Source organism: Poecilia reticulata, chromosome 6 (assembly GCF_904066995.2).
Source record: "Poecilia reticulata chromosome 6, P_reticulata-male-v2, whole genome shotgun sequence".
Lineage (NCBI taxonomy): Eukaryota > Metazoa > Chordata > Actinopteri > Cyprinodontiformes > Poeciliidae > Poecilia > Poecilia reticulata.
Window position 1 is genome coordinate 21,488,054 of NC_088835.1, and position 15,446 is coordinate 21,503,499.

The following is a 15,446-nucleotide window of genomic DNA, read 5'->3' on the forward strand; positions in this document are numbered from 1 at the left end:
GAAAACTTTTTTGTTACAACTAAACCGTAATTCAATTTCACAGAAAATCACAATATTAAAGATGAATGAAGGTAAAAAGGATTTTCAATACATACATGAATGATTATGTACTGTACAGTATGTGCACTACTAGTAAGATAGAACCTCCATGCACTGTGGCATACATCCTAATTTCTGAACAACTGACTTCCATTAACTTCCATAATCAACAACTTTAATGGAAATAAATACTTGAAATACATCACACTGTCAGATAAAAGTGTGTACGTTTAAATTAAATGAACAACAACAGGTTTTTCGTCCTCTTGGAGAGATGTATGGCAGCCTTAAATTTGTTTTCTGGATTGCCCTCCTCTGGCACAGGTGTAACACAACAAAATGTGTCTCAGATATATATATATATATATATATATATATATATATATATATATATACACAAAGACTCAGAAATGTTTTTCTGTGCTTTTATATCCCTCTAACTGCATATTCAAGACAACTAATAACTTCCCAAAATAAAACTACAAACTAGTTCCTGAGAATAACCTTTGCCTTGAGAAAAACTAAGGAAATTGGAGATTGTGTGCCGCACCCAGGCTAGCTCAATCTCCATGGATGTGTTTATTATTAACTCAGGTAGCTATCTTTGCAGCATGATGTTTCACTCTTTGTTCTTGTGTGAGAGAGTTCCTCTTTCTCACTTGGCTCCTCCTCCCTTGCTTGCCCCGCCAGTGAATGGGGCCTTTGTGGGGGATGCTCGGCATTCCAAGGGAATGCTTGCAGGTGAGTGTAGGCAAATGATCCTGATCCTGCCCTTTAGATGACTTGTTGCAGTTTAGTCTTTGCAAACTAAAATATATATATATATATTGTCAAAATGTTCAAAGGGCACTAAGCTGTTAACCGTTTCTCATCTCCAACGACTTATAGCAACGACGGGGGTGTGATCAAGAGAGCAGGGAAAAGTGGGAGGGAAGGATCCAGGACTTTTTCATCAGGTGAGCAACCAAACACAGACCTACTAATCTATTTGACATGTTCACTGGAGACACTCCAACCACAGTTATGTACATTGTGCAGATTAGGATTACTGATTTTCAAGCAAATCTTTTTTTTTTTTTTACTTTAACTTCCTACCTCTCCTTGAAGAGACTTTTTAATAGCCATAATGCTTTGGGCTCTAACAGAACTGTTATCTGATGTGATTAAGAGCAGTATATGGGTGGCATGAGTAATAGACTGACCTCACTCAGACAGATCCCCAGACAACACCCAGCATTACCTGCACTGGGCACAGCATAGAGGTAAGTGTGTGAATCTTAAGTTCAACATTTCTTATGCTGTTACTTTGTCTCTGCTGATATACATTTCCAGATCAGTGAAGAGAACAATAACATCAGAGACGTAAAAGCATAAGTTAAAATATTAATTGTGAAAGAAATGATTACGTAAAGAGCAATTTGAGTTGCGTAGTGTTTTACTTGGCTTTCATCAGACCTGGTAACCCACTCCGTATCTGCTTCAGCTTCTCTCCTCAGTGTTGAAACTTGTCAAGACAACACCGCCTGCAGGTATGTCTGCCTTTTCCCATGCCGACTTATTAGCCACTGCTGAGCTTCAGGGACATTTTCATATGGCTTATGCCGCCTTACAATTAATTAAAAATAAGCATTGATCATCTTCTCTGTTTTGTTAAGAAGCCCTGAATTCAGATATGAAGGCCAGTTTTTGTTGTTGTTGTTTAATTAGCCTGTTATATTTTATCTGTACTCTTGTTATGGGCAGAGTCCATAAGAGGAAGGACTTCACTTCTCTTTAATCTCTGCTTCCGTGAATTGTTCCTCACCTTTCTTTATCATTCTTGCCCTTTGATATCTGCTGGAGTTCTCTATCTCCAGTGTGCTGGCTTCCTATGCAACTTCAGGTTCTTACCGCATAGATTTGGTAACTTATTCTTGATCGCTGGATGCCTCAAAAATAGGTAATTACAGGTCTGATATCTAGTTTTAACTTGCCAGTGATCATAGTGACACATATAAACACGCTGCATTGTTGTTTTTGGACCTCAGTATTACATTTGACACAGCTGATCATAACATACTGGATTACTGACTGGAAAATTGAGTGGGACTGTCTGCTGTGTGGGAGTGGTTTATGTATTTATTTTAAAAAAATTTTGCCAGAGTCAGTCTATGTTGTCTCATTTGGTATTTATAAAACTGAACAAACAAAGATCACATGTGGGGTTCTAAAGGCTCAGCTCTTGAACTAGATTTATTTAACATCTATTTGCTCCCCTGGTTCAGGTGACCAAGTAATGCAATATTTATTTCCATATGTGTGCTAATAGCATACAACTTTATATTTTTTGTCACCACGTGACCAAAACGTGACATTCAGAAATAGTTGGCTCTTTTAAAATGAGACTCAAAATATGTTTACTTCATCGTTCTCATGAAAGTCAAAGATTATTTCATTAGTTAATTTCCACTATTTGTTCGGTATTAAGTTGCCTTTCACAGTTTCTTTCCTTTTGTGTTGAATTGTTACAATTATTCTGTCAATGTCTTTCTTATCTTTAATGTAATTCTCTTCACCAATTTCCCCTTATATTTATGCAAAGCACTTTAAATTACCTTACACGTGAATGGAATTATACAAATATGCATGCCACACTTTGTGTAGCTTTGAGATAAACTTTCCTGATTTGAGATTTTTTTTAAAAAAGAAGAAATTACCTTTTTCAGTCATAAATCTATTTGGACCTAAATATGCAATATAGCAACAAGAAAAAATTGGATCTGACTTATTTTCCGATTAATTAAATCCTTAGGTCAGACATTTTTATTATTGAAAATAAGAAAATGTCCTTATAACAAAAGAATTATGAACCCGACATAGTCTTCTCCCTAAAAATGCTTTCTTTATTTTATTCAAGAAACATGTAAAAAGAAGATCACAATAAGTGTTGTTTAAATTGTGCTTGCTTTGTTTTGTTGGGGGGGTTTTTTTCATCCACTTTTTAGCATCATGTTGCAGACAATCAAAGACTGGCTGTGGTGGGAACGTCTGTGGCTTCCAGAGAAGGTCTCCTGGGCAGATATCCAAGACAAAGAAGACCGTACTTATGCCAAAGCCTCTCAACTTTATGCAGCTGTGCCCTGTGCCCTCTGCCTACTAGTTGTCAGATACCTCTTTGAAAGGCAAGACTACACAGCTTAAGAGAACCGTATTTTCTGCACTATAAGGCGCACCTAAAATCCTTCAATTTCCTCAAAAGCCAACAGTGCGCCTTATAATCCGGTGCGTCTTAAATATGAACAAAGTTTTAAAATAGGCCATTCATTCAAGGTGCGCCTTATAACCCGGTGCGCCTTATAGAGCGGAAAATACGGTAATTGTGACTGAGAGTTCAGCCGTTCCATGGTCTAATTTCAATATACTGGGATTATGTTGCACAATCTAAGAGATTCTAAAGAGCTGCTACTGTTGTGCTATAAGGAAGGTTCACAGAGCTCTGTGTACTGTTTCAGATACTTGGCCACACCTCTGGCTAATGCTCTGGGGATCAGAGACAAGGTACGTCTCACAGCCGAGGAAAACCCAACCCTAGAGAAGTACTTCTACAGCCAATCCCGGAATCCGTCACAGGTGAGTTAAGAGACAGTTTACTTCTTACACACTTTAATCGCGGGCAGAAATGTGTTGTGCTTTGTAGTTTTTGTAGATGTTTTTCAATAAATAAAATAACTTATTGTGGAAGAAAAAAAAAAGGAGAAAATAAATGTTAAAGATAGCTGCTGGAAGACAGCAACACAAATGTATTGAGATTAAGAATCTCAATAAGGTGTTTTAAAATAAACCTCAGGTGTTATATTAAAGCATTTACCCCCTTAAGTATTTTTTGCTTTTTGCCATGTTTTAGGGTCTGAGATCATCAAAAAGATCAACTTCATATGATTATATGCTAATACAACATGCAGTTGATCAAAGACAATGTCGTTTATGAGGTGCTTGTCTGAGTAGTAAGACGATTGTAGGTTCAAGTCCCAGACAGTGACCTTTTGGCAGTGATTTTGCGTGTTGTGTTATCCCCACCATGCTCGAGTTCGCTCCTGTGATTGCAACTCCCTTTCACAGTCCAGGATTTGGATGTAATCTGGCCTTTGGTGTGAAGTGTCTATGTCTACATTGTTGTCTGTCTTTTGTGTCTCTGTATGCAGCCAAACCAAACAACTGCTGTTAATTATGCCCCCCGCCCCAGCAGCAGAATTTTGCTATCTACTAGATAGCAAAATAAGCATTGATCATCTTCTCTGTTTTGTTAAGAAGCCCTGAATTCAGATATGAAGGCCAGTTTTTGTTGTTGTTGTTTAATTAGCCTGTTATATTGGAACTGGAACCTTGAAATTTGGAAACTATTTTAGTTTTATTTGACAAAATAGAAGAAACAAAACAAAATCTCTAATTTGCCAAATACTTGTTTATGCAACATTTCTGTAAGCTGTAAATGTAGGTTAAAAGTCAAGGAAATCTCTCAAAATAAAGAATCTTGTTTCGCCTGCCTTAGTTAATGTAAATGTATACTATACTGCAGGTGCAACAACTTGATTCTAGCATATAATTTGTGCAAAATTGAAGAGTGTGTATGGTAGTGTGTTTTAACACCTGAACTGTTTGCTTTGCGTTTCAGGCTGTTGTTCGGTCTCTGTGTAAGAAAACCGGCTGGCCAGAGAGGAGAGTAGAAGTGTGGTTCAGGAGGAGGAGGAATCAGGATCGACCTGGGCTTCGGAAGAGGTTCTGTGAAGCCAGGTGGGTGTATGTGGACACAAAGATTTTTGCATTACGCTATGTTTACATAGAGACAATAAGGGTCTCTATGTAAACATTTAACTTTACTGCTCCTGTGTTTGGCCAGTTGGAGATGCTGCTTTTATCTTTGTGCATTCCTTGGAGGACTTTTAGCCCTTTACGATGTAAGTTCTCAGAAATCTTTTATTGTTATTTTTGCTTTCCACCTTTAATGTGAATTTATTTGTTGTATGCTGGAAGCAGCTCGGGCAAGTTAGCAAGCAAATAAGCAATAAGTTTTGCTTTTGGTTCAGATCTTTCTTACTTTCCTCTGTGTCCTGTTGTTGTTTTTAGAAACCTTGGTTTTATGATCTAAAAGAGGTTTGGGCAGAATTTCCTAAACAGGTAACTCTGTTCCCTTTTTTGTATCAGCATAGGCTGCACAAGAGTGTAAACAGTGTGATTCATGAAAATGATTTATGTTTGTTAAATATTCCTTCAGTCCATGCTCCCGTCACAGTACTGGTATTATACCTTGGAAATGGGCTTCTACCTTTCTCTGCTCCTCAGCCTAACGTTTGATGTGAAAAGGAAGGTGAGTATACAAGTGTGCTGAAGTACAAAATTAACAAATCTTTATTTGTTTGAATCTAACTTCAAATATTTACTATTATTAGATTTTATATTGAAGTGCTAAATCCCATTTCCTATCACATTCATAAACTAATCATTTTGCAGGAATACATGACTTATAGAAAAAAAAAGTAGCACATGTATATCAATATTAACTTTATAAAAATCAATGTTAGAGTTGTACAATATGCAGTAATGTTAACCTGTGGTTTGCATACTGGCAGGATTTTAAAGAGCAGGTGATTCACCATGTAGCCACAATGACACTTCTGAGTTTCTCCTGGATTTCTAACTACATTCGCATTGGCACTCTTGTGATGGCTGTTCATGACTCTTCTGACATCCTGCTTGAGGTCAGTGCTCTTGTTATGTTCAAGTCGTAATGATTCTGAATTGTAGTCGTAGCTATAAGAAAGACTATTTGCAGATAAAGCAGTGGTTATTTATCGTCTGCGTCTGATATTCTGGAAAACAAAAGTCCAGTGAGAAGATATTTTTATGTCTGACAAAGAAACGACAAAGTGAGCATTCACTTTGTCGTTTGCATTCTCTTGTGCACTATAATTTGCATATTTTTTCCATAACAGATGTCTGCAGGCTCAATAATGCCTGTTTATTTACATAACTGCCTTTTTTTTTTTACAATTTAAAGTAAAACATTTTTTTTTTTTTAGGATTTTTTTCTCTGAATCTGCGAATACTTTAAAAAGCAGAAAGCTATACAACACATATGTTTCTAATGTAATTGCCTAAAATGTCTTGGAAACAAAAGTTGGTACTGCACACAATTTTAGATAGATGGATAAAAATATTTATCTGCAAGTTATCTGCAAGACAGCATGAGATTATGTTGGTCTATTACTTATAAACTAACAAAAAGTCATGAATATGAGGTATATTACCAATATACCAAGATATAGCCAATATGTATAAGGGAAGTGGATGGAAAAATTTATTTTTTATGAATAAAAATCTAAAAGGTTTGGGATGAATATCTATTCACCTCCCTTTACTCCCTTTCTGCTGTTATTTCTCCAGAAGTAACAGTGTGCTTGTTATTCAGTTGATTCTTTTTTTTTCTAAAGAGAAACAAGGCTCTTATCCCTGTCTTTGCTTCTTTTACAGGGAGGAAAGTTGTTTAACTACGCCAAATGGGAGCAGACTGCTAATGTTATGTTTGTAATATTTACACTTGTCTTCATGGTGACAAGACTTGTTATTTTTCCTTTTTGGTGAGTGAATTAAAAAAAAAAGTTTGTGTAGCACATTATAGCTGGCAGCTAAAGAGGAATAACAAATACACACATCTTCAGGCTCATCCACTGTACATGGGTGTACCCATTGGAGAGGTTTGACCCCTTCTTTGGCTACTATTTCTTCAACATCATGTTAATGGTTCTACAAATTCTACACGTCTACTGGGCTTTTCTAATAACAAGAATGGCTTACAAGTTTGTCTTCAGCAAGGTATGTTCAAAATGCTTTGTGTGTATGTGCAGTGTTTCTCGGCTAAATGTCTGCCTCTTGGTTCTAAATCTTCTCTGTGGCATGTTTTTCACCCAGCAACTGGACGGCGATGTTCGGAGCGATGAAGAGGAGGACGACAGTGATTCGCAAAAGAATATAAAACACAAAATGAATCATATTAATGGTGCCATGAATGGTGCCAGAGATCGAGCTAACGGTCACTGACGTATACAGAGAAAAAAGGAGCATCAACCATGACAGATGGACACTTTCTACTTGGGAGTGCTTTGGTTAAAATATTGAGAATTCAGCGAAGGGATATTGCATTTGAAAGAACTGTGAAGAAACCTAAATAGTGTGATTTTCTTTTAGCCCTAATTAAAATTTAGGATTAGCTCTTTCATGAGTTACAAATTGGCGTTATCATAACAAAAAACAAAAGTCATATCTGCCTTTTTATGCTGTAGTAGTTGATCAAACTTTATGTATTTATTACATTTTATGACCGTGTTCGTGTTTTTAGAACGCTGCAAATCAGTATTTATTTTTGTCTTGTTTGGAAGGTAGGCCATGAAAGATTGATGTCCTGTGTAATACCAGCACGCCCCCTAGCGACAGCTGGAGAGACGCGGTTAGAGCTCGTATCTAGGGAAACCGTCTCTATAGAAACCGCGTGTAGCTTAAAACTGTGGTTATCGAAATCTGTTAGCATACTGGCTGGTGTGTTTGTGTGTGTTTGTTAACGTTTCATAGCTGTTGTCAAAATGACTTACCAGCGACAGTATCAGCCTAAGGTGAAAACCGGAAACTGGTTTGAAGACCTGGTCCTAAAGGAGGTTTGTTGAAAAGAAAATGAGGACATATTATCTGAGCTAGCCGTCACGTTGAAATATTTTTGCTAAATCAGTAAGGGTGTAGAAAAAATTTAAATAAAGAGTCTAGAGTGTACCGGTAAACTAAAAGGGTTTTAATTTATTTCATATTTTTATATTTAGCTTTTTCATTAAAGTTAACCTCATAGCTAAAACGGTAGTTAAAAAAATGTCACTTGTATTAATTTGTGCATGATCAAAGTTTTTCCCAAATTCTTCTTCTTCTTCTATTTTTTTTTTACTCAGTTTGATTTACCAAGTTGTGAAAATGTTTCACTGATACAAATATGAAGTGTACATTTGTGTTCACCCTACTTTCATTTTACACCCCAAAATAAAATCCAGTGCATCAAATTGCTTTTAGAAGTCACCTTAATTTTAAATATATTCCCCTTGAGTGGCTATATAAGAGAATTGATTTATTTGATCAATTTATTGACCCAAGGTTAAAACAGGAAGCAGAACATGTCAAGGTCCTAAAGTTCTTAGTAATTTATGAAGCATTAAATTTTTCATGCTCATGGTAGATATAGTTATAAAGTATTTTCTTTAAATTTGACCAACAAGTTTCTTCGGGATAGAAGTGATGTTAACATTTAAGGCCGAGCAACAGTCCTGACTTGAAGCTAAAATAATTTCTGTGCAGATGGCATTGAGGCCTTCAAACTTTAATGACTTGGAGCTTTCCATGGAAAACAAATTATGAAAACAACATTGGAAACATGCAAAACGCCCTCTAGCAATAAAAAAGGTTTGATTGCTGCAACTTGAAGAAAGGTTTTTCCATTGAAAAAAAAAAGGCTTGAATAATCTTCTGCATTAAATTTTTTAATAAAATATTAACAATAAGAAGAAGCCAATGAAGAACATCTTGTTATTTCAGAATACAAAACAAAGCAAACAATAACTTTAAAAAATAATTAAATGAAATGTTCTAGTACATTAGGTTAGCGTGACCAGTATTCACATTATTATTAAATTATTATCATAAATTATTTAGCTGAGATTTGTTAACAATTGTCTGATAATGACAAAAAAAATATTCAGCTGGTGTTCAAAAAAGAGAAGAACATGGGAGAACAGGGAAAGCTTTGTGAATCAGTTGATTTGTTCAGAATTCTTTCTCTCTTCAAGTTTCATACTTTTAAAGTTTTTTTCTTATTCCTGTTGAAAATTCTGTTTGTTACTTAATATTTAACCATCTATCTGAAAGTCAAGTCACATACAACTTTTTAACATCACATTTTAAGAGTACTTTTAAGTCATCTGTGGAATTAGCAGTATAATATGTCAAGTCAAATCAAGATGTTATTTGTAAAACACATTTTAGCAAAGCAGTTCAACGTGCTTCACACCATAAAAAAAAAAACATAATAGAGTTTTTACGCATATAAGCAAAAGACCGGTCTAAGTTTTAAACAAACGTTGACCAGAGAATCACTTCAAGGTTTGAGGTTTCAGTGAAATGCTGGGTTGACCAGAGGTAAAAATAGTTCTTTACCTCTCGCTGTTCACTTGCCAGTCTGACAGAAGAAAGGTTACCACATGTTTTTTGCTACAAATACTTATCTCTACTTATTTTTGGGACATTGTGATGATGAAGAAAAAAAAAACACACAGTTTGTTGTGGTAAATAACAGCTTGTAGAGAAACGTTTCATATGCCATTGTTTTTTCCAGGAGACAATAACAGAATTTCTTAACAAGAGGAGCAGGGGAGAGCTTCTTTCTCAGAGAGTGGACTTTCTCAAACAAAACATTTTGGCGCACGTAATGTGAATCTAAGCTAATTTAAAAGCTCTAACAGTGATCTACAGGCCTCAGTGGTGATGAGGGTGTTTATTTACATGTGCAGGTGAATCTCTCTGCGACATTTGATGGACAGCTACGTTTTGGAGATGTTGTGATGTTGGTGAGTGTGGGAGGACAAAACAGGGAGCACAGCGCTCTCAGCATCAACGCCAACATCGACAATCTGACAAAGACACCTGAGCCGAGCATTAAGATGCCATGTGGGGTCAGCGGAGGAAAGGGTATTCAATCCTGCGTTCGCACTGCTTTTATCATCACCAGGTAAGCGCCCAGAAAATGACTTCGACAGAAACTAATGAGTGAGCGCCTATCTGACGCTGTCTGTGTGGTGCAGTGTTGATGGCAGTCCTGAAGGATCAACTCTGCATTTTGACCAGAGTTTTGCTCTCAGAACAACTGGCTTTGCCAAAGGAGTAAGTAAAACCTTTTCCTGAAGCTTTATGTGTTTTAGCGTTAGTTGGTTTTTAATCATCTTCTCACTAAATCTAGGTGTATCTCAACTGAATGGAGAGTTATGATGATTTGATGGTATTCAATAAATGTCATTAAGTTTTAAGAATGTAATGTTCTTTGTAATGTTCATTACAAACCTAAACTAAAGCTGTTCTAAAATATGTTGCACTTTTAATCCTTAAGTTCAATTAATTTCATTTACATAGTGCACATGTTTTCTAAAGGCATTTGCAAGGCAATTCATATAGAGAAATACATAGTCAGTGCGATTTATTCATAAAAAAAGATTTAACATCAATTGCACATATTGCAAATCCAACCTTGCTATAAATTTAGTAAAATTCCTTCTATCATTGCAGTTGGTAAGAAAGAATTCTTACTACAGCAGCTCAGCTGATTGTATCAAGTTGTCAAAATTAATGAGTAATTCAAGATTTCAATTTAATGCTAGACATCCGTTTTTAAAAATGGCCATCAAAAAGTTTGCAAAAAGCAATATCTTTAGTAAGATAGCAATACATGCAAAAAGAAAAGTTAAAACAGACATGAAAAACAATATTGTGAACAGCTACTAGACCTGGTAGCAGTGCCAGCAAAGAAAAAATCCCCAAAATCATAGTTTTTGGACTGGCTTTGTGATCATTAGAGTCTGGAGCAGATTACTAACCAAGAAAATCCATCTAAACTGAGCTCACACAATATTACAGTTCCAAATGAGAATTGTGCTGGTTTTCATGTCTGTTATTTTGACTTCTATTCTACCTTTTTTTTAGTAAATTTAACAGGATAACTTACGATCAATTTTTATTTGACTTTGGTGACTAATTTTGACTTGGTCAAGTATTTGTGCCTACAGCCCTCATAAATGTTAAGGAGCAGAACAATGTGGTTTAGTGAGTTATTATTGCCTCAGGAAATAATCTTTCCACATAAGTTACATTTAAAATGTTCTGTGTTAAACACAGAACACACAGATTATATAGCAGGGTGCAGATTAATTTACATCACACATGACTTAGGTCAATGATATACTTTCATCTCAAGTAACAAAGTAACAAAAGCAGCTTAGTTTCATTTCTTTCTTCTACACTACCCTTTAATATATTTAATATAATGTAAAAACAAATCTCAGGAAAGTGGTCCTTAAGAAAACTAGTAAAGAATACATCAATTAAAAAAAATAATAAAGAAAAAGGCCTTGTAAGGAAAGTAATTATCTTTAGGTTCTTGGAAAAGTACACATTTTGTGTGCAAATGTATTCAATAGCAAAGTGCCTTGTGACCAAAGTCTTTTTAATAATTAACACCTGAAGTCAGGTAAGGTTCCTATTAATCTTTGTTTCACCTGCAAATGGCTGTTTTAACACTTGAACTCATTCATGATTTAGTTAGTTGTACACCACCTGCAGGTTAGCCTTGAATAATCTCTTAGCAACCAGTCAGACACAAAGAGCTGAATTTACTCTTCCTTACAAATCCTTGTAGTGCAGAACAGAGCAAGCTCTTTATAGAGTAAGTTAGCTTACCGTCTAAAGTGGGCTTTATCAGCTTTCTGGAATTTCTGTTGAGAATCTTTAACCTAAAAATAAAAAAATTATGTACAACAGCCGTCTTACTGCGGATTAAAATGTGCTTTGCAAAATTCCTCAACACACAAAAAAAGAGAATTCCAGAAATAAAACAGTGAATGTATAATTTTCTGTAAAAAAATAAAGTCAACACTTCTTCTTAAACACGTTCTTTAATCTGTCATTTGACCACTGCTTTTTTTTTCTGTTAATGTTTTGCCTCAGCTTTACTTGACCAGTGATAAACCACGTTTCCAAAAGGTACATCCACATTTATCACAAATGTTAACTGAAAATCACTGAGACGAAAACATGTGCATCTATCACCTATTGTAATTGTGTTTAATTTAAAGTGTGCAAAGAAGTCCGGCCTCCAAGACGTCTATCTGGATGACACCTTAAGTGTTTTGTCATGGTGGAAAATATCACACTTTGACCCCCAGGAAAGATTTGAATCTGAGGGTCTGCCAGTTCCTGTAAGTTATTAACAGTTAGATACATGCACTACTGAAGGCAGCATATGAAATGTAATGCTAACAAAAACTACACTGTATTTTTATTTTTTATTTTTGCAGGCTAACGAGAAGGTGCTGGTCATCCACTGCATGACAAACGAAGGCCTTGCTGTTCTGGGTGAAAAGCTCCTCTGGTATTTTATTTTATTTTTTATTTTTTTACTTTTATTAGAAACTTCACCTAAATGGGATATTGATATTTTACAGGCGGTGGTTTTACAGTGCTGGTGAAAATCCATCTTTTACTACAGCAGCATCATCTCACACACAAAACATATCTACAGATACTGGTGCCTTTGGCGACACCTGCAGAGCACACAGGGAACCTTTGACAATGTGAAAGACATTTTGGTAAACTCAAGAGACCTGAAACATGGCCCAAAGCAGAACTGTGCAATACCCACAGGGTGAATTCAGATATATTTGATTTGACATCAGTTAATTTGAGATTGGATAAGTATGTATCGTTGCCCTGAAAAGTATGCAGCAAAGCTGAAGATAATTCCCTAATGGACCCAAACCGATATCATGACTTATTTGCACCTACTTGCATATGTAAAGTGTGTCCAAATATGGAATTTGATTGGGATGTACAAAGGAAATGTGCTTAAACTAATATATATCTACACATCTGTACACCAGTACTTTTGGGGCACATTCAGGTTCTGGATTTTAACAAACATCAGGTTTCAGGAGGAAATTGATGGAAGCACCTTTTTCTAACCAAAGTTCCAGTAGAATTTCTCCAAACGCCATGTGTTCACATTTGTGATAGTAGGAATTAGGAACGTAAAGTCTTCTGTCTGGCATCACACAACAACTGTTTGATATGCAGGTAAAGTCTAATGGTTGTCATGGAGATTTGATGAATCTGAGAGGTCGAATTTTGCTGTAGTTCTCTAACATATTAAAGCAATACAGGCTTCCTCAGCACTTCAGAACTTGCAAAGGCTCATCTCCTCTATGCCACTTCACTTTCATACAGTAATTAAAGCAAAACTAACATGGAGTATTGAGTTCAAACACTGAGCAGTAAAATTATTTCATATCTCACTTATTTTACAATGCTATTCAGATTTACAGAGGTGCATTAGTACAGTGTAATGACATAATTAGTTTTGAATGCAAGCACTTTGCTGTGCGGTGCTTGCTTGTTGTTCTCATTCTTGTCGCTATGTTTTTTAAACTTCCTTTACAGTTTTCTTCTCTTTGTGTGGTGGAAAGATAAAGATTGGTCCTTGTCCAGCGTGATGAGCAGTCCGATTTATATCACAGGAAAACAGAAAGTCATAGATTATGAATTTGAATTTCCTAGAAATTCTGACTGATTTAAAAGTTTAAGTGAAAACTTGAAAGAATGCTTCAATTATATTTGCAAGCAACTATTTCTTTTGATGAAATTGTCTCCCTCCCTAAACAAATATTCAAATTAAAAGTTGACTTGTACCTCAAATTTGCTGTGTGCAGTACTGCAACAAAAGACACAAGCTACATAAAAAAACTTAAAATATTATGTAATGCCATTGTACTTTCTTTTCTATCTCCACCTTGGTAATGTGTTTTATTAGTATTGAGTAAACTGTGGTACAAAGAAACTTCAAAAGAACGTTGCACATTCATCAAAGCTGCAGTATATAACTTATGTATATATAAACAAAAAATGTTTTTTGTTTTCATATTTGTTTAAACTCCCACTATGTTGTCTGTAAATTATGAGACAGATGATCTATGAAAAATTTAAAAAAAGATCCTCTGCCTTCTTCCATTGCTCCCAGTGCTAACTATGAACAACCAATCACAACCAGAAGGACAGTCTCAGCGCTGTCAATCATGCCCAGACACACACTGCTCATCTCCATGACTCCCTCCCTACTGTCTGTTACGCAGTAGCTTCTCACCGTAAGAAAAGCCTGCCATGAATTCCAAATCTAGTTAGCATGGCCACAGATGACAGCGGATGAACGATTTTCCTGTAATAGTGAGTTGTCTCTTCGCCGTTACCACATTTAGCAGCCCGTTCACCAGGCTGACTGACAGCACTAAAACATCCTCCTGTCTCTGACTGGTTGCTTTTCATTGGGAGCAGTGCACTTTTTCAAATGGCAATTGTAGCTCAGGGAAGAGGTGCAGGAGATTGATCTTTTCATAGATTATCTCGCTCATAGCAAACTGTCACGACATAATGATAGTTTTAGCAAATATGTTTAAAACATATTTTTATTAAAGTAACATACTGGAGCTTTAAGTCATACTAAGTAAGAAAAAACTCACTGGCACAAACGATAGGCAAATACAACATGCAATTTAGATAAGGGGTCATACTGTGAGTTCAAAAGTTTGTGTTTGGCAGTTGAGACATTTTTGCTCTTAACAAACGTTTAATGATTTGTTTTCCTTACAGGACAGCTTACGGCACAGAATATGAGGTGGTAGCTCACACATTCCTCGACACCCATAGAGCTGAACAAGATGTTAATTTCTGGATCCTGGGTACTTCTGATCCTGCCGGGGATGGGCTTCTATTCCTGAGGAACTTGCACGTCCAGCAGCCCACCTAGACCCCGGGTTACTACCTCTAATTTAGTTTTAATGTGCACAAACATCATAAACAATACCTGAAACTTCCACAATAAAAACGACTTTTTCTAACTGAAACATAGCTTTTACTTGATACATACAAAGCTTCGAGGCTGGACTCTGACCATCGTGATAAGGTTATATGATACAAACCAGCACCTACCCTTTGTCAAATGTACTGTATCTTTCCCTTATTAAAATGAAACAGTTGAACATTGCCACTGCAATTGTTAAGCATAGCATTTGGTCTACAATATACAGTCTAATGACAGATATGTTATTCGCCTTTTGCCCAGTGTTTTCTGATTGGCTGACAGTAAAAAGTCAGCCAATCAGAAAATTTTAGAGTATTACCTGCTTCCTTCTGCTGACAAGGCGTAACTATTTTTGAATGCAATATAGAGGCTCTCTCATTTTTTAGAAGGACTCAGCACCAGCTCCCACTGCCAACAGTACCTCCTTTAATGACACACAAGCGCACCTGACCTAAACCCCATTGACAATCTATCAAAGACAGTAGAGGAAGATGTGACACCAGATCCAACAATGATGTATACTGTTCAAATTTACAAAGATGTATTGGTACACATAGTAAGTTTGGAATGTATAATTAGTTTGGAATGCAAGCACTTTGCCCCAAGCTGTGCAGTGCTTGTTTGTTGTTCTCCTTCTCATCTCTATATGTGTGTGTGTGTGTGTGTGTGTGGAGCCAGAGGCGGTTCTAGTCTGTTTGGGCGAACCTGGCATCCCTCAATTCCTCTA

General features: G+C 36.2%; 2 protein-coding genes across 2 annotated transcripts; both read left to right on the forward strand.

Annotated features, from left to right (window-relative positions):
* The first annotated feature begins 717 nt into the window (after positions 1-717).
* Positions 718-8,114, forward strand: cers3b (ceramide synthase 3b). The gene is given in 15 exon segments (XM_008412391.3): positions 718-786; positions 928-960; positions 962-995; positions 1,251-1,301; positions 1,523-1,568; positions 3,024-3,200; positions 3,531-3,648; positions 4,691-4,809; positions 4,916-4,973; positions 5,143-5,193; positions 5,291-5,383; positions 5,646-5,774; positions 6,547-6,653; positions 6,735-6,888; positions 6,985-8,114. Coding segments are annotated over 15 exon segments (1,353 nt in total). The 5' UTR covers positions 718-732; the 3' UTR covers positions 7,114-8,114.
* On the forward strand, positions 7,174-14,762 carry cfap161 (cilia and flagella associated protein 161). The gene is made up of 8 exons (XM_008412393.3): positions 7,174-7,724; positions 9,440-9,529; positions 9,615-9,832; positions 9,906-9,984; positions 11,818-11,853; positions 11,946-12,068; positions 12,168-12,241; positions 14,509-14,762. Exons 1-8 carry the CDS (start codon positions 7,653-7,655, stop codon positions 14,663-14,665), a joined length of 849 nt encoding a protein of 282 aa, XP_008410615.1. The 5' UTR covers positions 7,174-7,652; the 3' UTR covers positions 14,666-14,762.
* The last annotated feature ends 684 nt before the right edge of the window (positions 14,763-15,446 follow it).